At 39.1% G+C, this 23,119-nt stretch overlaps 1 protein-coding gene across 3 annotated transcripts in view; it reads left to right on the forward strand.

Annotated features, from left to right (window-relative positions):
• The window catches only part of foxj3 (forkhead box J3), a 111,618-nt gene that overhangs the window by 53,141 nt on the left and 35,358 nt on the right, over positions 1–23,119 (forward strand). For all 3 annotated transcript variants that reach the window (XM_056251444.1, XM_056251442.1, XM_056251443.1), the window contains exon 2: positions 3,157–3,586. In XM_056251444.1, the coding sequence (XP_056107419.1) occupies positions 3,266–3,586 (321 nt within the window). In that variant the 5' untranslated portion in view covers positions 3,157–3,265. The remainder of the gene's footprint in view (positions 1–3,156; positions 3,587–23,119) is intronic.

Raw genomic sequence — 23,119 nt, forward strand, 5'->3', positions numbered from 1 at the left:
ATATATATATATCTCATTCGCTTTTATTTTTCTATTTTAATTTTAATTTTAGTTTTTGGAATTTAGTACTTAAACTTTATTTATTTATAGTACTTAAACTATCTGATAATCATTAGAAACGGAAAAGTTTATTTCAGTTTTCACCTATTATATAAATGTCCAGCTTTATTTGAATTGATTTTTAATAGTTTTATTTAGTTAACTAGAACTACACTGATCACGTGGAATTGTTTTTAGTTTACCTAAAACATTTACTCTTATGTCTCCTATGGTGTAAATAGTATAGTATTTTGGGTGCAACAAAGTATTCTCAAAGCAGTGACATTTTTTTTAAATCAATTCCTAGGGGTTTACTTGCATTAGTAGGCTGAACTGCCTAACTCTGTGGATGTGTGTGTAATGGCCACCAGCCATATCCCTTTTCCGTGCCAGTCAATGCATGCTCTTTTACGGAGTGGGGCCTGTTACTGAGTCGTCTGTACAGGTGCCACTGTTAATGAGGGGAGATGCTTACTGCATTTTACTGCCTGGCACTGCAGAGGTGTGCTAATTAACACAGCAGCACTCCTGAGTGTGTGTGGTGCATTTCTCATTGATGTGCATGCAGTCAAAATGGAAGCAGCCCTGTAGCAAAGTAGGTGATGCTTGAGACACGAGTCTTTATCTGCAGATTTCATCATTCAGAGTCATCGCAGGGATACTTCTGTGGTTTGTGGGATGGCGATGTGAATATTAAGTGCACAGAGAGCCTCATTCTGCATGCATCATTTAGCGGTTTTGTACTGTATTAGTTTATAAGTCACAGCCTTAAAATACATTGTGCATTATGCACGTGGCATGAGCAGCCTCACAAATATTCAAATATTTAAGTCCAAATTAACATTTAATCAGCTGTTTTGTTTTAAATATATATATTGTAAAGTAGAAGTGTTTAAAAGTTCACCTGAAGTATATTAGCAGTGTTTTGGTCATCTTGACCAAAATTAGACTTCCTCTTAAAGTTTAAACTTGATATGAAAGTTTTGAACTTTACATCAGTTATTTTATTGCTGTTTTCTATATATCTGATCTTTTTGATATCTAATTCTTTCATTTTTATCAATATTTCAAAGTTTTTCTGAGCAATTCATTCTCTTCTGCCCACAGTTTTATCTGCCACATTTCAAATAGATGTTCATAATCGACAAGGGGAAAGAGTGGCCTAATTTAGCCTAATTTCACCCTGATGCTGTTTGGTCTTCAAATTTGGAACACAGCTTCTTTTAGATTTATGGTTTTGATTTTCTTACAGTTTTAGAGTAAAATGTGTTTTGGAAAATATATAGCCTATTTCATATTAAAATTGAACATGGTATTTTTGTGCATTTTTCATATTAAATGTACAGTTTTATAAAATAAAAAAAAATCAAGTTCACTTTTTTAAAACACTTCAGCAATAATCTGCCAGGTGTCACCTTTAAAAATAGACCTTAAGTCTGTGCTCCAAAGCATCAAAGGTTTATGACCTTTTAAGTTTGAAAATTAATTTTCAGGTCCATGCTCAAAAGGTGAATAAATGTATAAGTAACTACTTCATAAATATAATTTAGGACCATAGAATTCCCTAAAAATACAAAATATTAAATAAAAAAATAGTATCAAACTAAAATATAGTACAATCATTTCATTGAAATAAAAATAAAAAAAATCTGTCATTTTTGACCGACATAGACAGTACCAGAGGGTTAAGGTCACAAACACTTTAATAACTCTGAAAAAAAGAATCAAAATTCTGTTTAAAATAGTTTTAGATTACAATGCTGATAATTTGACTTTGAAAACCTTCAGACACCTTACGTTTACATTTATGTATTTGGCAGACAGGCTTATCCAAAATCATGATTAGGCTATATATTTTACATGCTTATTTGCCTTATCTTTTATATGTTTTTGCTGCCGTCTGCCTGGCATTGCTTTTGGGATGCTTGATGGTTGCCTGTTTGTTGCAACATGCAGCAGTTTCAGTTTGTCGATGCAGTTTATTTTTGCAGTCTATGTGAGGATCAGATTGGATGCATGAAAAACTGAGGAGTCCACTGTGCATTGATTTGATTTAATTTAATTAACAAGCGCCCAAAGGCGCTCATTTCCTGCATGTGCACGACGAGGATGCTAAATTAGAATTTTAAGTTTGCACTTCATACAGCTAGATCAGAGGTTCCCATACTCATGCAGGGAAAAATCTTTTAAATTAGAGGGTCATGAGTCATGACTCACCTTTATGGAAATGACACAATGATGAAAAAAAAGTGTCTGTCATAGAACTGGCCTCACAGACATCTCATTTATCAGATTTCAGAGGCTCGTGCTCGCTTTCCGCCATTCTAGAGGAATTTCAATGAGGGCGTCTCTTTCGGTTCCCGAGAGAACCGGAGAGGTATTTTTAAACTGAGGTTCGTCTGAATAATATGTGGGATATACCCTCCCCTGGTGCCTTTTTTCCAGTCGTGTTGTCATTTTCACGATAATAAGTTCTATAGAGTGTGGATGGATTATGCCGGCTGACCGTCTACCTATGCGACGGGACTAGCCTCGCACTTTAGCTGCCATTTTAAACTGGAGAGGGCAACGTGCCTAAAACACAAGGTTGTTTGTGGGTGTAGGGTGCAGCCGCAGACGGGAATAAGACCCCGTGTTGCACAGTGACGACGATTCTGAGGCCTGTTTACAACGCAGACAAGATGGAGAGGGGGAAGGGTAGAGGGAGATAGAAAGGGTTACGCTACCCTCAGGAGAATTGGAATTTCTTGTGAACCAATCCCCCATTTGGCTGGCAGTTGTGAAAACAATTCCGCAGCATTTACTCAGTTTGCGGCTCGGATTACTGTTGTGTGAGTCAGCTGCAGGGTGCAGGCCGGAGGTAGGAGGTGGGCCAGACGGCTTGGCCGGTCTGTGCAGCTCAGTGTTTTTTTTTTTGGTTTGTCTGCAGATCAGCGTCTGTTCTGGAGCTTCTCTCCAAAGAGAAACGCTGCCTGTTTGAATGTGCTAATTAAAATGACATTGGTTCCAGCTGGAGTGGTTCTAACTATTGAAGTGTCGACGTGCTTCAGAAGCAATCACTCATATACTGACAGTGTCGGGCAATATAATGATCCCCTCTCTTGCTCTTCTCCGCAGGTTTCATTTTTGAGTGACGCCGACAAAAACAGTGATCTGAGGGAGCCCCTTCATTCTCACCGCACCGGATCGTCACCCCTCCTTCGCCGCCGACACTCAACCTGCCATCATGACGTCGGAGCTGGAGAGCAGCTTGACCTCCATGGACTGGTTGCCGCAGCTGACCATGCGGGCAGCCATTCAGAAAGCAGACGCCCAGAACACTCACGGGCCAGGCATGGCTAAGAAGAGCGCCCTGCTGGACCCCAACACCACACTGGACCAGGAAGAGGTGCAGCAGCACAAGGACGGCAAACCGCCGTACAGCTACGCCAGCCTCATCACGTTCGCCATCAACAGCTCGCCAAAGAAGAAAATGACACTGAGCGAGATCTACCAGTGGATCTGTGACAATTTCCCCTATTACAGGGAAGCCGGCAGCGGGTGGAAGGTAAGGGGCGAAGTGCTGACTGTAAGCGTCCTTTAATTTGTCATTATTTGCTTTCTGCCCGTCAGAGACATTTGCATGCACATGAGTGACGTCCTTCCACTTAAATTCAATCAGTGTACCAAATCAGCCCTGAATTTAGTCAGAGGAGACTGCCAAGGTTAATGTGTGAAATTATTCTCATTTCTTATGCTGTCAAGGCTTTTTTTCTGCCTTTCCTCGCCAAGGAACATTTCGAAAATATCAAAGCAACAGCCACGCTGCTATTTTGCAAAGCGCCATTCGGATCTGTTTATGACCATTAATATTTGACACAGTATCTTGTCTCTCTAGACACACGCAAATAAAGGCTCTTTTTGCAGACACAAGTGTGAGAAGGAAGTGTGTTGATATTCACCCAGCCAGATCCAGCCACACAAGCCATAGAGGAAAAAACTCCCTTTCATGGCTTGTATTATTGATGCCAGATGCCTTGATAGAAGTCCATTATGTTGGAGAGAGCCATTGCTGTGTCACCATCTCAAGGAGCATATGATATACAGAGATGAAGCCGTGCTGATTGCCTTTTAAAGAGCGGAGATGGAAATTGATATTAGAATGAGCTTTCCAATCAGTTGACATTTATTGGCAATAGAATTGGTAGCACAGCTTTATTGCAGACAGACAAGATGTATGTGGTTCATATCCGTGCGAGACGCGGCCCTGTTCGTGTGTGTGTGTGTCTATCTGTTGGTGAGCATATTTTTACACCCACCACCCCCTTTTGCTCTGCTGTGAAACGGATATTTATGTCCGTGTAGATACGAGAGCAACACATGATTTTGGCAAGTTTAAAAATCACCTTAAAATATTTTTTATCAATGCAGTTTTTACTTGATAACTATAATCAAAATAACAAATCAAACACGTGGCTTTATAAACTCCCACCCCTATTGTTGTCTGAGAATTATAGAGCTTGAGAGTTTCTGCATATTTATCAATCCTATTTCTTAAAGTTTTCTTTCCTCTAGAAGCGTAATGAAATTTTTTCACTGAAAAAGATATGTTTGCAGATATCTTAAATAGTTTGAGGGTCAGTGTGGTGCTTTTTTTCGTTAAAGACTAACCTTTTTATTCTCTTGCTAGAAACGTGCTCGCACTTTGTCCGTGATACCTGGAAAGATGGCTCTAATTTAATGCATTTTGGACAGACATAACAAATGGATTTCTGCGGTTTTCACTGAAATCGCTGTACAAGGTTGCTGCCCTGACACGTTTACCGGGAGACGGCTTTCCATTTTGCTGGAATGTAGCCTTTTTTCAAAAGCCTTGTGGAAAGAGGCGACCCACCGCTGTTCTCAGTGATGGCTGTTAATTGCCACATTCCATCTCTATATCATGTATTGTTACAGCTATTATATTAAAGATCTAGCAGCCTATCAATTTACAAAAGGCCAAATATACATTCTGTAGTGTGTTGTCATTCCTCCGTTTATACGAAGGCTAAGTTAGATAATTGAAGGTGGTCTAAATCTATAGGTTGAAGATACAGCTGAAATCAAATGCCGGCCAGTCTCTGAAAGTGCTATGCTGCTGTCCTACTATGTGATGTGTAAAATGGCTTTCAGGATATTGCAGCAGAAACGCATCTCCTTGGCGGAAAGAGTGTGTACAGATGTGAAAACGGAGCTATGGAATTGGTGTTAAGAATTGTATAACAGCAATACAAGTGTTGCTTTTAATAGGCAGGAGAGCGTGAATCTCAATCCGACCGCCATCGACTATTATTTTAGAGAGATCCTTTTGTCTCTGAAGTGCACGCTGCTATATTTGTGAGTTTCCACATATACCGAGTGTGGCTGGGGTGAATGTAGGTCTGTGTGCAGTCATCGCCCTCCATCTCTCCACAACCCCCCTGAGATGTCGGCAGCAGGAATTTACGACCCAGCGCACGCACACGTCTGTTCTCTATGATAATTCTAGCTGTGCCGGAGAGATGAGACTGGGCTAATCCAGGCGGCGGCAACTCATTTAGTCATCTCAATAGAACTCCATTAGCCAACACTTTTAAGAAAGATCAATAAGTGCTGTCAATAAGAATAGATAATTCATCAAGGTCAAAAAATATACCAGCAGTATTAGGGGAGACAGATATGCAGTTTGAGATTAATTTTACCACATGCAGTTACTGTAGAGTTGGATTGTAACCAATTAATTTTTTTCTGTGGCTGGTTAATCTTTTATATATATATATATATATATATATATATATATATAACTTTTTTTTTTTTTCAGTTCAAATATATAACTCACTGATGTGAAATTGAACAGATTATTTCTATTCTATAAGAACTTTTCAATTTTGTATTTACTGTCTTTGGCTTTATAAGTGGACATTTTTGGATTTTATAAGCTATAGCAGTATGCAGGATGACTTCTCTTATACACTACCAGTTAAAAGGTTGGGGTCAGTAAGATATTTTTTTCAAAGAAATTAATACTTTTATTCTGTAATAATTAGGGCTGCCCCCAAATAGTCTACTAAATTTTAGTCGACTAGAAAAGGCTTAGTCGACCAAAATTGTATTAGTCGGTTAGTCGCAGAAAAAAGAAAGAAAAAAATACCTTGTTGCGAAGTCAGGCAGTCCGTGAGGGACAGAACGTTAACGGCGGAATAGCGTGGAATAGGCTATGCTATGCCTATATTAAACGCTCATTATGGTTTAGTATTCTCCTCAGTATATATTTACGGCTGTCTATTAAACCTTTGACAAGTCCGATTACAGCGAACATTAAAATCTGCGTTTACTCTGTCGCTGAACCAGAGAGAGCAGTTGTCGTGTATAGGTATGAAACAGCGTCACAAACAGTCTTTTCAATAACAGTATCATTATTTCCGTGTTACAAATGTTCAAATTATAGTACTTGGATCGAAGTTTATAGCTTGGATCTAAACACTTATGTATGTCTACGGTAGCGATGATAATAGAGCAAATTACCATTTGAAAGTTAATTGACACATCAAATATGAAGTGGTTAAAATTCTGGATAAAGCACAGAGTCATTTTCCTGGCACGCAAGAGCTTGCTATTTGCCTATAGGCTACTTTGAGTTTCGATAAATTTTCGTGACGCGCTCCACTAACTTCACGCGAAGAAAACCGTGATTGCAGAGAGCAGCATCCTTTGTTTTCTTTATTTTTTATTTTATTGTGAGTGTAGTGTTCACAAATAAAAATAGTATTTTCCGCTGACATAATGAGACAAAATCATTTGGCATTAGGGCTGGGCGATATGTAAAAAATATTTTATCGATTATCGCCTTAAAAAATATCGCGATATCCGATTATATCGTCTACCCAAGCCCCGCCCCCTATGCGCCCCGCTGGAGACAACACATACGGAATACACGTTAACACAAGTCATGTTGAGTTTGGCTGCACTTTATCTAATGATAGCCTGCGATTTAGTTGGTTTAATTTAATGATTGAAACATTAAAGGTTTTACTTTGGTTAGTTTGAGCTTAAACGAGCATAAAACATTAGCTTTGCTTGTTATGTTAGTGTTGCTAATAATTTCCTCACTGTTCTTATTGCATCTATGTTTGAAACGAATTTCGTTTCGCGAGGAGAAATGTTAAATGGGCCTACAACTGAACAGAACAGAACACAATTTTTGGGTGATTGTAAAAATGGTGAATGCATGTTGATGTTATAGCTAGGTTTCTTGTCTTGTCTATTTGTTTTTCATAAGGTCCGATTTTCTCCTTTTTTTGGCGGTATCGCCTGATTTAATAATAAGTTTAATTTCCTAATAATGTGTAGCGCTGTTTTTAAACTTGTATTTTCAAACTATAATATATTTGTTATTTGTCTAAAATTCGGAATTAAAAATGAATTGTCGTTCTGAATGAGCAAAAACGTTTTGTTTTTTCCCTCCTTTTTGGTTTTAGTTCCAAGTTCACCTTAAGCTGTTTAAGAAATAAAAATGACTGCTTTATTTATTTAGAAACAGAAGTCATTAAATTATATTTGGGGATTTTTTTTGTTTGTTTTGTTTATTTATTCATTTATTTAATCTAAAGCAAAGTAGGCCTATAACGCTCCCAATATAACCTAACGGAGCTGCCAACATCGCTCCAAACGCGTGCATGAGAGAGCCTATTCAAACGCAATTTCTTCATCCGTTTGCGATGTAACGAAATTTTTATTTTAATTACAATGGTCACGTTTGTGCTTTTTGATTAGGCCTATTTATTATGTGCAACATTTAAATTAATATTCAGAAACGGGTAAAGTTAGCCTACTTCTACCATTTGTTTTTCTGATGAACTTTTATCAGCCTGCAAACTAAAATAAAATAGGCCTAGGCTACTTGATTATATGAAGAAAAATGTTTAACAAAATTACGAAAGTAAGGACAAATGATGTTTGACAGGGAACGCATCTCAAGGTCGCACAGACTCATGTTGCAGTTGGAGCAGTCAGCGCCGAACAACAGGCAAATAAAATATTAAGCTAATTAAAGTTACAAAAGTTCAGTGAGTGATTTTCTTTTTCTTTTGTTCTTTGATTTTGTTCTTTGGTGGCAGCGAGTATAGGCTGTCTTTGGACTGATTCAATGGACATAGGCCTACTGTTTTACTTTCTCAACCGTTAAGACAAAACCGGCTGTGTTTACGGGGATATTTGAACTTGAAAAGAGGTGTGCACCTACTGAAGTCTTTCCACGGTTGAAACAATAATTCTTCTGATGTTTATTCATGTTTATTTGATGCTATAAATTAACTAGAAGTATAATTGTGAGATATAATTCTGTGTATTTGTCCGTGCACTATGTGAGAGGCGGCTCTTTGCGCTGTTTGCGTGAGTGCGCAGCTCAGAAAACAGCGCGCATGCAGACGTGTTCGCTTTCGTCTTGCGCTTTAAGAATGCTATCAAGAATCGATTTTCTAATCTTAATCCTACTAACTAGCCTATAAAAAAATATTTCATTCACGTTATTGCATGATGATGTGAATAAATATGTTTAACTATAGGGCTATGTGAACTATAAGCCTATGTCATTTTTTGATATTGACGATTATCGTCTGGAAACAGACTGTTAAATCGACATCGCGATACTTGCGAGACATCGTCGATATACGATAATATCGTCATATCGCCCAGCCCTATTTGGCATTGTGCCGATTTGTGTCGTGGAAGTCTAACTACTTCAGTCCAGTGATGAAAAATGTGTGTCCCGGAAATGTGAAGCCTCAGGCATGGCCGTAGCCAGCTATGAGGTCACCGAGGTCCGGACCTCGGTCATTTTTTTTACATTCAAAAATAAAATGTCAAGCTCTCTGAATGATTAATTAGCAGTGTTTAAACCACCTCATATGAGTGTTTGCAATTCATGTTGCTGCGAGAAGCTGGCGCAGTGAACTGAACGGGGCTTGAGAGCGCGTTGTGAACGCGGGTGCAGCCTCCGTGTTGCCAGATCCACCTAATAGAAAGGTGGCAGTAGTCACCTGTTTTTCTGATTTAATGTGACACTTTAGGAAGTTATTAATGTGGGAAGGTTTAGTGATATATTAACCTTATTTCCAAAACACAAGCTTTGAACTTATTTCGGATTATTATTATTATTTTGTTTTGCTTGTTTTTCGTAGCAATATCTGGCAACATTTAACTGTCGGCATTAATACATTTAAAAAAAAAGAAGCTTATAGACAAACTGTAATTGCATAAAGCTACCACATTCGGTAAGACAAACGCAATGACAATCGATTATCTGTAAGAAATGTATAACACTATCAAAAACAATAGCATAAAACAGATCTGTATGTTAGCCTACAGAATGAAATTTGCCAAATAACTTACTGGCCAGCTGGAAGACGGCTCATGCTGTTTAGTTAACCTTTCACAAAGCCATCATAAAAACATTAATTAAAGCAGTGTTTCTCAACTAGCAATCTATTCAGTCAGCATATTTGTGTTTGATCTGTGTGAATTTCGTCCGAATTTGACGAGTGATTAAAAGATGGCTAATTCGTAACAGTTCGTACGACCTCACTCGTACGAATTAGTACGATTTTTGCTAAAACGTACATATTTGACGAGTTGCCCAATTCGTATGAATTCGTACGAATGACCCTGACCCCGCCCCTAAACCTACCCATCACGTGGGTTTAGACAAATCGTACAAATTCGTACGAATGAGGTCGTACGAATTCGTACGAATTAGCCATCTTTTAATCACTCGTCAAATTCGGACGAATTGGTCGTGAGATTGCGTTGAACTTGCTAGACCTACTTTTTCTTTGCACAAAACTCTCCAGAAAGTGCCATTTTGGTTTATTTTTCACAAAAAAAATCCCGGGGGGGCAAACCCTCGGACCCCCCTAGTGAGAGACTACCCCACACATAATTAAATCCAAATTTAACCCCTGTATATATATATATATATATATATATATGCCAAATTCCATAAAAAAAAAGGGTCACAGCTTAATGTCCATTGGGAAATGTGGTTCCAATGGCCAAACCATTATTATAGCAAAATTCTTTACACAACACCCCGGACCTCACTAATTTTCAAACCCTGGTTACGGCCTTGGCCTCAGGTGCCGCTTCACTCACTGTCTCCTCATGGAAAGGTAAATTCGACTCGGATGTAGATGCCACTTTTTCTCCTCCTCACTCATCTTTCTGTGATTTCTTTAAAAAGCGTAATATTGAAGTCTGTGCATCTGCTAGTCACCACATGTCAATGAACTAATCTCTGAAAGTTTTATTTTTTATTATTCCATTTATTTCATACTTTTATAGCGCAAGAGATGCTTTTCAGTTTTGTAGCTGATTGTGACCCAATACCTTTTTTTTATCAGCCCTACAAAAAAATATGACCTATGCAAGAGTGCATTCTGTTTTATTAGTATTATTAGTAGTAGTATTATAGTATATAGTATAGTATATTATATGCAGGCATGTTTATACTAGCCTGACTACGTCAGACTTCGTACTTCCGCTCTATTTCAGTTCGCTTCTGTATTCAGTCTGAGACATCGACATGTCTCTCAGTTTTCCTCCGGCATGAAAACAGCCGGCCAATCAACGAACAGAGGGCGGGCTGAGAGCCGTGACGTAGACGCTAAGCAACGAGTTTAAGATTGTATTTTAGGTTAGGGAAATCGAAAACGACCGTGGATATGGAGACACGGGATGCAATGCAATTCGCTCTGTTGTGGAGAATATTCCCGGCATTTCCAAACTGAAGGCCGAACAAGAAGAGTGTTTGTTAAACATTTTGAATGGAGGTGATGTTGTGGCCCTACTCTCGACAGGTTTTGGGAAAAGTTTAATTTATCAACTATTACCGATCGTCAGCAAGAAACTGGGGAGGCCAAAGGCCGGCAAGGCGATAGTTGTGATTGTGTCCCCCTTGGTTGCACTCATGGAGGATCAGGTTAAGGAGGCAGCAAAACTCGGTCAGCCATGTTCACTCCGGTATTTCGCTCGATGGTTTCGTTTTCGCATCATACATGTGTTTACAGTGGAAGTTCGATGCGGCTGAGCTGGCGAATAACACACATCATAACCAGACGTTATGTGATTGGCTTATGGGTAACCAATGATTTTATACTTCAGACAAGCCGCCACCCCCCCCCCCCCCCCCACCCCCCCCAATTGGTTGGTTGGCGTCCAATTTTGTAGCCGCTACACACATACAAGATATTGCTTAGACTGTCACCACTAGAAGTAATCCTCCATCCCTATTGAAAGCTCTTATGTACACTCGTCTTTGTCCGATTCTCATAATTCCAAGTTATCTGCATGGAAGCTACCTCGGTGTAAAGAGTGAAAGGGCAAATAGATTAATTTGCCATCTATCGGGTTGAGAGGCTCACTGTTCCCCGTCAAACCCACTTGTCAATGATGAGGTGTTTAATTCTGTAAAGATGCTTAGCACCCGGTCACCCTCTCAGTCTCTGCATTTGACACCAAAAACTGTGTCTGGTTAAAGCGAAAGCCATCGCAACCCACCTGATCCGAGCGTTCCAGCATCCTCATCCCGTTTGACCTCAGAGCACTTGTATAGAAGCTGTAACGGAGTGCAACCAGGCTAAACCTCAGTTTAAAAGCATTAAATGTATGGATGTTAGAGGATTATTGAGGACCCGAGCCATGCGAAAGCTCTTGTTATCCGCTGAGAATTTTCAATCTCTGTTTACACAACAGGTTTGTAATCCGGCCACAGAGCAGGCCGTAATCTGATCAGGCACTCTGAAAACGTGTGGCGCTAGCAGATGTGACAGCGCGGCCTGCTTATGATGGCTTTGCCACGGCTGCTGCTCCTTAGAATACACAATGCGGTTCTGGCATTTTCTCGCCTAATTGCTCCCTTATGACTTACCAGTAGTGCTTCGGGAAGGCCGGGTGGCTTTTCAGGTCATCGCTTTACCCGCTTTTGAACCCCGAGTCTGAATCTCATTGTGCAGGAGACTGCTCGTCTGAAACGCCGCCGAAAATCCAGAGCAGTTCTTGCATCTTAACCAGTTTAAATATGCTCAATGTTTGCTCTTGAATCTCTGCTGTCGCTACCGGCATGATATTCTCCCATTTCAACACCTGCATGCAGGCGAAAAAGTGTGCAAATGCATAATTCCTCACAAACGGCGTAGCCGTTGACACTCCAAAGCTGTTTCGGCCTGAGAAAATGGATAAATGCAATAGGCGAGTTTGAGTCTTGCCCTGTTTAAAACCGCTGTTGGCACTTGTGGAGTGTCCGAACCTTCTTCTTTGATCTCATTATGAAATGCAAATGCTCACCAACCTAAACAGATCAAAGGTTGCACCCGCTGCTGGGCAGCCGACATAATAATGGAAGCCAAGGGCGATTGACCGTTTTTTTTTCCCTAATAAGTGATTTGGGGGACCGCTTCACCACCCCAGGGCGTTATTTACTTGCAAGCAGGGAACACTATCTCTTAAGTAACTAAACAGCCCAAATCCCAGCTCCCCTAGCTTTTATTTAAATGTGGAAGCACAGGTATTGCACTCGTCCTATCTCTCGACTCAGGCTTGGTATGCAGGGTTTGGAATATTAAGATGTAAAATTGCTTCAGTGCACTCTGATTTTCAGTTTAATCCTCCAGCCAGGATCATTACGCGGTCGGGCATTTCATTTTTAAACAGCTTCCTGTTTTTTTTTTTTTTTCCTAGACTTCTTTTTTCTAAAAAATACAGTCACCTTCAGTACATCAGATTTGATCATCTAATGTGCAATTATTGGGCCTGTGTTGTTGCATACATTTAGTACGCAGCCTCTCTATCTCTCTGTGTTTTTAATTGTGGTAGCAGCAGAAGTGGCTGTGTCGGTGGTGGGAGTGGTGGTGATTCATGCAGTATAGCCAGTTTGATCCTGCTGTTTGTCTGGCTCTCGTGTCAGGAAGCTCCCGCCTGGCCGCCCGCCTACCAGCCTCACCTTGCCCCATCCCACTCGTAACCCGCCGCTCACTCAGAGTAGGTGGGCAGAAAGCGTAGTGGCTCACCAGGTGGAGCTGGCAGAGAGGGCGCTCGCTACACCTCGCAAAGCACAGAGTTGACTTTGGCAAAGCTTGTGGAAGAGATTGACGTCTTGAAGCATTTTATCCAGTGGTGCTGTAACCAGTCATGATCTATTCTTTGTCTTTAAAAAGGGAATGCACTACTTTTGACTACTTCAGTACTTGGCAGGTAGATCAAACGACTAGTTAAATATTCTAGGGAGAGATTGTCATTCTCTGTACACTACCGTTCAAACGTTTGGGGTTATTCAAATTGTTTTAATGTTTAAAAAAAAAAAAAGTTTCTTTTTGACTGTTTCTAAGGCTGCATTTATTTGATCAAAACAGTAATATTGTGAAATATTGTTAATTTAAAATAACGGTTTCCTATTTTAATTTAGATCAAATGCAGTTTATTCCTGTAATGGCAAAGCTGAATTTTCAGCAGTCATTACTCCAGTCTTACATGATCCTTCAGAAATCATTCTAACTTGCTAATATGCTGATTTTCAGACTTTTTTTTTTACCATAGTGTACAACTACAATACAATTATTGTGTTTTGCTCTTGGATTGCTTCAATGTTATATTGTTATTTTTCATCTATTAAAAATTCTGTTTCATTTATTTGCATGTCAAGTCAAGTCATCTTCATTTATACAGCGCTTTTAACAATGGATTGTTTCAAAGCAGCTTTACAGAGATAAACATATAATTTAAGGTAACAGATTGTTTTGGCGTTATAGCGGTTCTTGAATAATGTTACTTCCAGCTAAAGTTAACTTTGATTGATTCACCTCCGTCGAAATGATCAGACTTTAAACGCGAACCTGTGATTAACCCTGACGGCGTTCACATGCTCATTCAGAATTCTATAGTTATGTGCTTTTTAAAATATGTGCGCAGGTTTGTAATTCATACAACCCAGCCTAAACAAACTACTTTTCTTGCCTATAAATTTTGATACAGAATTTTGTTTTATTTTATCACTTCGGGGTACGCGAGCCGGAGTTCCCAACGCTTTATCTGTAGAGTGGGAAAGGGATCCTCCATAGGGAGAGGATAGTGGATACTTCAGCACTGCATTGTCATCGGGTCCAGGCAAAGCTCCCTCGTCAGATCTGGATACTGCCTGGATCCGGCAGGCTGCGGGAAAACCTCGGGATAAACAAAGACACTAATATTAGCGTAGATGCCATTCTTCTTATGATGTAGCGAGTACATCAAGATTTAAGGGAAGTGTTCCCAGTTCCGGCTGACCTAATCTATGCAGCCTAACATTGAATTTATAGAAGTCTATAATGTATTATGTGTATGCTAGGTCAAAGAGATGTGTTTTTAGTCTAGCTTTGAACTGACAGAGTGTGTCTGCTTCCCGGACAATGGTAGGAAGACTGTTCCAAAGTTTTGGTGCTAAATAGGAAAAGGATCTACGGCCTGCAGTCGATTTAGATATTCTAGGTATTATCAACTGGCCGGAATTTTGAGATCGCAATAGACGTGAAGGACTATAATGCTTTAAAAGCTCGCTCAAGTACTGCGGAGCTAAACCATTTAGTGCTTTGTAAGTAATCAACAATATTTTAAAATTTATACGATGTTTAATAGGCAGCCAATGCAGTGTTGACAGAACCGGGCTAATATGGTCATATTTCCTGGTTCTGGTAAGAACTCGAGCTGCGGCATGTCATGTGTATACACTTTAAAAAGTCTCTCCATACTCAAAAAAAAAAAAGCCCTGCAGTTGCTTGTGGTTGCTGCTCTAACCAGACCATTAATCAAAAACAATAATCAAGTTGCGTTATTAATGTGTTTCCATGATCAGTAACTGCTGTCACTTTTGAGTAGTCGTGTCCATGCTTTATTTTAAAAGTACAATACAAATATTTATTGTTGTGAGTAAGCGTTGTTTACAGACAGCAAGAACCCAATGATCCCTGCTGTCCATGTAGGTTTATACTTCACTCACTAAACATCAATCATTTGTGAGCAGATGAAGATTCTTGACTGCTTTGTGTTTTATAGCTAAAAATAAGTAAAATGTTGGCCTAATAAGCTCTGTGCTCTATTTTTATTATGTATTCACTGCTTTGTATAAGGAATTCAAGGGCATGCTTTATTTTGAATATAGTCACAGCTGAAGGGGTTGCTTGTCCTCTCGTACCTTTATTGCTCAACTTCCTGTTTTCATATTTCCGTCTACGTACGTTTTCCCTCCTCCCCCACAGAAGTTAATTGCCATCTTCTGCTTAAGATGCTTGTTTTTGCTTTCTCCGTAAACCACTTTATAAATAAATAAAAAAATCTTCATCACTGTTATCATGCCAACCTTTAAACAAGTCAGCAGCTTCCCTCATTCTGGCGAGGATGCCCGGCTCTTTATTAATTGAGGCTGGGATGACCTGAACATGGCCTCTCGTCGCTGCTGTGATTTGGCCCCAAGAGAGAGGCGCTGAGCCATGATGAATTTGCGCATGCTATAAATAGAGTCTGGTCCTTGGAATCCGCCTTTAACTCAGAATCTACTCTCTGAAATCTGCTTAAGCTGGAGTTGGATGGTCTGTCGCTGCCGCGGGCATTATACAAAGAAGAAAAAAATGAAATAGTAATTTTCATAAATGGTTGTGCAGTTCACTTTGAAAAAGATTTTCTTCATCTCTGATTTTTAATGAATTGTGTCATGGATTCTCCTCTTCTCTCTTCTAGGCCTCCTGGTCATTGTTTTGAAATAATGAATTGTCTATAATTAAAGTAATCCGGTGTTCCTATAGAACTGTTATTCGATGGAAATGCAGATCTTTTACATTTCAGATGTTATAGAGTCAGTGACAAATGCTTTTTTTTATATTTATTAAATTATTCAAATATATATTAATGCAATTCTTACATAGTGACTCTCACACACCTTCTAAGACTAGCATGTATTAAATTCCGTTTTTATATAAAGTTGGTAGAACTTAATTACATATAGTTGACAGTTTTAAAAATTTCCACATTAATCTTAAACATATTTAGTTTTATTTTTGAATATCTATACCTAGCTCTCACCATGTACATAGCCATAAAAGCTGGAATGGCGTTAAAGGAAAGAAAAATATTAAATAAATAAATTTCCACGTTAAACTACAATTTAAGTTTTTTTAAAAAGATTTTTCCATTATCATGGAAACTCTTATATATCACTGTCACTATATCCTCTGTCTTTGTCTACTAGTATTTGTGAATGAGGAGAGAAAATGTGTCTATGTTAATAGAATGAAGACTCAGTGTAATGGGAGATTGAGTTAACTGGCGTAGTAGTTTGTGTGAGGAGCACCTCTTCCAGAATACTGGCAAATGCACCACAGTCAAAATAGCACTTGCGTTTTGAAGCAATTATCCATGTTACTCGGTTACTTTGCTTTCTCTTTAGCAAACCTAACCCTTCTTGTCAAGTCTTTTTTTGAAGACGCAAATTTAAAGATTAAGAAGGCCTGCCAAGGCATTACCAGTACAATGCTGAGTTTTAACAATAGGAAATGTGCCATGGCAGAAATGTTTCATCTCATTTTATGCCCATCTGACATGGTTTTAGCAGGCAGGAGCTGCAGACAGAGTGGCACCGTGTGTGTGGTGTCACTGAGGATATGGCACACTGCCCAGGGACTTCACATAGAGCTCCCACATCGAAAATGTCATTGAGCTCCATGCTTTTACTATCTGGGTTTTGGGTGACTTTGGTTTGTCTGTGTTGGTAACTGGGAAGGCCACGACTTTGAGGTCTAATGAGTTAGACCGGGCTTTTTTGATCCTGTGCCTGTTCCCCAACCCCCTTTGACTTAAATTCCCCCTAGGAAACAGCAGAAATTACAAGATCTCTGCTTCAAAGCAATACATGTCTTTTGGATTATTTATTTTATTTTTGCCAGAAACCAAATTTTTTATAATCATCTCGAGATTCGAAAATTCACTTCACATGCCTGGTGGTATCATTAGTTTGTCACTACAGTATTTGTGTATCTACAGGCACTATGTCCTTACAGAATTACCCTTTACTTAGGAGAAGAGAATGACACTGCCTCCTAGCAGTGGAGCACCACCAGTGATGGATGAGATGCCAGGAATCAACGCTGTCTTCCTGTCCCACAGCCATTGACAGACAAAGCTCCAGCATCTTTGCATCACTCTGTATAATCGCAGGTCATAGCAGCCATGGATATGACACATCAATTCCTCACTCATGATTGCCAATTTATCAGTGTCAGTGCTCTCAATACACTTTTTCCATCCTAATTTATTGAAGAAAGCTTTAGGGTGCACATACAGTAGCCCCAAAAATGTTTGGACACTGAAGTCATAATGAATGTATGTGATTGCAATTAGATAACAAATCATCAAACCAAGTGGCACCAAAAATAGCTCACGCACACTTTACAAGTAAAGAATTTCGAAAAGAAGTCTGTTTTAAATTGAAACTTTAAAGTGTAGATGTGTTGTTCACAATTAAAACAATCGAGCCCTTTCTGTTTGCCAAACATAAAAATAAGATGCAATAGTTCATGTGATGAACTACACCTGTGTTACTCTGATAGGTCACCTGTGTGAATGTGAAGGAAAAAGACTTCAAACATCTATTAAAAATGACTTTTGGCCAATGTCAGAAATTCGTTTTTTTTTATGATTTTTTGTTTTGTTTTGTTTCCCCCCCCCCCCCCCCCCCCTAATATTTTCCCAATATTTTCCCTACATCTTCACTACAATGTCTGCAGAGGTACTATACCTCCACTAGTTAGGCCAATAGAATTACAATATATTGCAGCACATTATCCTTTATTCGCAGGTGCTACTTGGTTTGACATTTTATCAAATGGAAGTGAAATACAGTCCTTTTTAAGCGTGTTTTAAGTGTCCAAAATACTTTTCATGGCCCTGAAAAATCTTGATGAGATATACAGCCCGAGTCTGTACGCAGTCGTCTTTCTTTTCAAGGTGACGTGGGCTGCAGTGGAGAGAGTCTGGTCAGCAAGCAGAAGAGAGAGACTGGCAGAACTACTTCTGCTGGTTGCCGCCCCCTCTAGCCTCTGTCCTCCTTATGGCTGCAAGGCCACAACCTCTCACTGCCAACTAATTGCCTCTGAATTAGACAATTAATGTGGCCTTGTAGAGGGCTGGAGTGTCTGACTAGAGGGACTGCAGTGAGCAGAAGGGTACCCGGCCTTTCCTCACCTCAGCAATGTATTATTTATGGGTCGTTGTGCTTGACAGTTTTACATTAACTTTGCTAATGGACTCTATAGGAGGGGTTGTGACTTTTGGATCTGTGTTAAGTTGAATTCAAATGGGAAACTTGAGTATTTTTTGCCCCTTTCTTTGTCAAACCACAAAGAATCTGCTGTTTTGTTTTCTCGACTTCAGTTTAAAGGAGAACGTTGCCTGAAGGGAAAGTCGGTGTACGAGCTTCAGATGGATAAAGGTGTAAAAGACTGGTCCCTGTCCACCTTCGGCACCCTCTTCGCCTTGTCGGCCGTGCGTTCTGTTGATTGATTGACTGTCTCTGTTGTGTGAGGGATTCTTGTGTCAGTCCGCAGTTATAGATGAATGCTGAGTTTCCCCTGGTTTGCCAAAACAGCCTCTCCGAAGTGTTTTTTTTTTTTGCCCTTTCTTGAAAGCGTGCAGTGCTGTTGCACCACTGTCAGACCCTCTAGCGGATCGATTTTCAAAGAGCCTAATTGTCGGCATTGACTTGAACAGTTGTATTCCGTCGATCTGATCATGCTGATTGGAGGCCACTAACACAATGAAGTGTTCACACAACAGCCCCTGTCTTACAGTAGTGTGGAGAGATCATGCTGCATTGTGCATATGGGAACTGGATTGTCACCTCTACTCCCCTCATTAGCTCCATTGGCTGTAATAGTGGTTATTGACTGGATGGAGCTTTAAGCACCTGTAATATTAATGGCGACTCTCACAGCTGCGATGGATGAGTGCTGCGTTTGCTAGTGGTGCTGAGGACTCTCTTCTGTCGCTGCTTCATCAGCCACTTGTGCACGGCGGCCGTTCCAAACTCGGGGTTTGCTGGTGACCCTTGCATGTTCAGGCCTGCTCCCATTTTGTTAGCTTTTAAATGTAATATTCTAAAGCACCAGTGAATTTATTTTTTTGGCACATTTGGAGCATACTAAAGGTGGAGGTAAAATAAGATGCATTGTGATATTGCGATACATTTTTCGCAGTATGTAATTGGCATATTATCTCAAAATATAATTTCTTTCTGGTTTTGACCCTTTATAATAATGTATGATAAAAGGCATATTGAGCAAATTGATCTAAACAGAAACTTGAACAGTCAAACACCGTTTCTTTTGTTTCTTTATCTTTTGCGCTATAGAATAATGTTTTGTTTTTTCTCATACATCTGACAGAAGTGTCATCAGCTTTCATGCACGTCTTTCAAAATAAAAGTCTCGCATCAGAAAAACTGATCTTTGAAAACTGAAAACTTTCTTGGACTGCACACTCCGCGATCCACTCAGAATGGTCTTGCTACCCACCATTTGAGAAACACTGTTCTAGTACACCCCAAAAACAAAATCAAGACTTCGTAAAAGGGCAACATAGGACCCCTTTAAGCAGCACAACCATTTTAAACATTAATAATAATTTGAATAGGTTTCTGAAGGATCATGTGACACTGAAGACTGGAGTAATGGCAGCTGAAAATTCAGCTTTGCCATCACAGGAATAAATTACATTTTAAAAATGGAAAAATAGAAAACAGTTATTTTAATTTGTTATACTATTTCACAGTATTACTGTTTTTACTGTATATTTGATCAAATAAATGCAGCCGTGGTGAGCACAAAAGACTTCTTTTAAAACCATATAAAAAATCGTATCAATCCCAAAGTCTTTTATAGACTAAATGGTAGTCTATAAAAGTCGATATGGCAACACAAATTTACAATGCAGTGTCTGCATTTATGATATTTTTAAGAACTTTTAGGATATTTTGGCAAAAAGCAATACTTAACATATGTGACCCTGGACCACAAAAGCAGTCTTAAGTCTTATGTGTCCATTTTTTAAAATTGAGATTTATACATCACCTGACAGCTGAATAAATAAGCTTTCTTTCCATTTATGTATGGTTTGTTAGGATAGGACAATATTTGACCGAGATACAACAATTTGAAATCGGGAATCTGAGGGTGCAAAAAAATCTAAATATTGAGAAAATCGCCTTTAAAGGTTTCCATTTCTGTTGGCGATTGTGCTGCATCCACTTACCAAATAAAATTGATATATTTAAGGTCGGAAATTTACTAAATATCTTCATGGATCATGATCTTTACTTAATATCCTAATGATTTTTGGCATAAAAGAAAAATCTATAATTTTGACCCATACAGTGTTTTGTTGGCTATTGCCACAAATATACCCGTATATAATATATACCACATATTTAAAACAATCGACATATAAGGAATGCACCGATCATGATTTTTCATGGCCTGTTCAAATTTTTTTGAATGAACTGAATGAAAATGCAAATTCACTCTCTGACAGTAGATGGCGCTTATGAAACAGCAGTGATATAGCATTTCCTTGGTTACCACTGTAAACAAAACAGCGCGGTGTTTCTAAACACTACTTTATTAGGCATTATACGAAGGTGAGAGGGAAAGAAAAAGCCATCAAAACTTTTCTGAACACAGTCAGTTCCCTTCCGAGATAAATTCATATACACCCCTTCCCCCAATTAAATTTGTATATATATTTATTTCAATATTTAGAGGCTTGCGAACAGTAAGCTTGCTGTGCCTGTCTTCAGCGTGTCCCGCCTCCGGCCTGTGTTAATGTCCTGTTTACAGACTTCGTAATATTTCCACACAAATTCAATTTTGGGAAATTATTTCAGTGCAGTTTGTGTGCAAGTCCGGAATAGAGATCAGCCAAAATGCAACCATCCTGTTCTGATTGATGGCCGGTCGACTGGTGCATCTCTGTAACGTACATCGTTTAAAAACAATATCTTTGGTTAGACCAAAAGTTGTTGAAGAATCAGGTTGTTGAAGAATCGGGTTTCAAATCCTAAGAAGCTCAGTACATATTGCGTCTTGACACCGGTCTTATGATAATGTTGTATTATGGATTTTCTGGAGGTTCTTACAGCCAGCTAGATAGAAGTCCTCAGACTCTGCATGCATAAACAATTTGAATATGATTTTTAATAAACTGACCTCCTACCTGCAGCTACATATTTAAGTCTTACCTCTGGTGAATCTCCAAATGTACATCACAACTTGGACCCAAACCAAAATTAGTCTCAGGGATCTAATTTCGGCACAGGATTGCGGGATTGCATCATTTTAACAATTCCCGCAGGTCTCGCGCTTGTAATGCGGGAAATTCCCGCAAACATTTATTCACTTTAGAATGTAGGCTGTATCAGTAAATTAATCAACACAGATTATAAGATCAAATCAGTCATTTTAAAACTTTCTGCGAGATGTAATTTCACAAACAGCGTGAGTGATTCAGCGGCGCTGCGTCTTCTCTCTTTATCTCTTTCAAAATGTGCTTAACATGACATCGCATCTGCGCAAGGCAAGTCGGGGCAGTTGACGGAATTGTTACTTGCACAATTGGGCCAGTGTTGCATTGTCTCTAAAGTTAATCATTTGCACGTCTTTTTAAGTCTTACCAAATTAAACTTTCAAGCGATTTTTAAAACCATTCATAAGCAAACATTTAGGTGATTTATAAATGTAAAAAATGTTTTATAATTTCAAAATTTATATTTAATTATAATATAAAAATGGAATTCCCTCCATTTTCTAAAACTAATTTGTTTACCATTGTCCATTTTCAAATAGTTTGACACCTGATAATTAATTTCTTTTATCAGGGAAATTCGTAAAATATTGACGCGAAAACCAACTGGCACGTCTAGATTTTCGCCAATTACTCAGATTTTACTCATGATTTATGCATGTGTGTTTACATTTTGACGACGTAACAAAACAAAAACAGATAGTTTTGAATGTAATGTAAATGTGTTTGTAATTGAGTTTATAGAAAGAGCAGATTTTTGATTAGTTTACCGCATATTTGTTATGCATGTAAACTGTAAAATGTGTATGGCTGACCTTCAGGAAATTAAATTGTGGTTCTTAAAGTTGTGGTTCTATGACTTATGGTGAGTGGAAAGTGTTATTTACTTGTTATATATAAAATTATATATTTAGTGTCTTTATTTAAAACATTAGAACATGTAGTAAAGAAAAATGTTAAAATACCACAAATTGACTCCTGTTTGGACGGTCTGCTCACTAACTACATGCGCTTTTTAAATGCTGTTTGAAGCCAACTACAAACCAATTTTTCTCCCCTAGCATTAATATCTGCGCTCTGCCCAACTGTCTTCTCATTTTCTTTCTCGTAGCCCTGATTATAAAGGGACATCTCCCACGCAACTCCTTAACCCTGTGTTTTATCTGTTGGCATGGACCTAAATTATAACATTTAAATGATTTTCCTTTCCACCAATCCGCGTGGCACAAAACCACGGGATGAGACGTGGGGAAATACGCCGGCTCTACCTTCCACTTCTATAATAGACGAGAAGAATGCACAAGTATTTTAAACTCAGTATCTTTCACGTCACTGTTCACTCTCAGACAAATGCCGTTTTTTCCCCCTTGTCTCTGTCTGACTGCAGTGCTGCTGAATAAGGCCCAAAGTGCCATTGTCAGTGGCTGTTGCAGGATGCCGCTCTGAGCCGGCTGATAATTAAGAGGAGGGCCTGACAAATGGCTCTCATCAGATCGCTCATCTGGAACTGAGAGCACACGAAGGCTTTCAGGGAGGATAAACCGGGAGACGTGTCTTTGCTTTGCAATCTTTCATAACCTTCTGTGGCTCCTCAGAGAAGAGCAGAGCAAAGAGCTCTCTCTTTAAAAACTCCACAGCTATGCCACACATAAGTGCCAAGTTCTGCCTCTGCCTTGGTGAGATATTCCAGATTTCTACTGAACTAATACACAAT

This window comes from Rhinichthys klamathensis, unplaced genomic scaffold, assembly GCF_029890125.1.
Source record: "Rhinichthys klamathensis goyatoka isolate OS25496 unplaced genomic scaffold, OSU_Roscu_1.1 h1tg000082l_1, whole genome shotgun sequence".
Taxonomy (NCBI): Eukaryota; Metazoa; Chordata; class Actinopteri; order Cypriniformes; family Leuciscidae; genus Rhinichthys; species Rhinichthys klamathensis.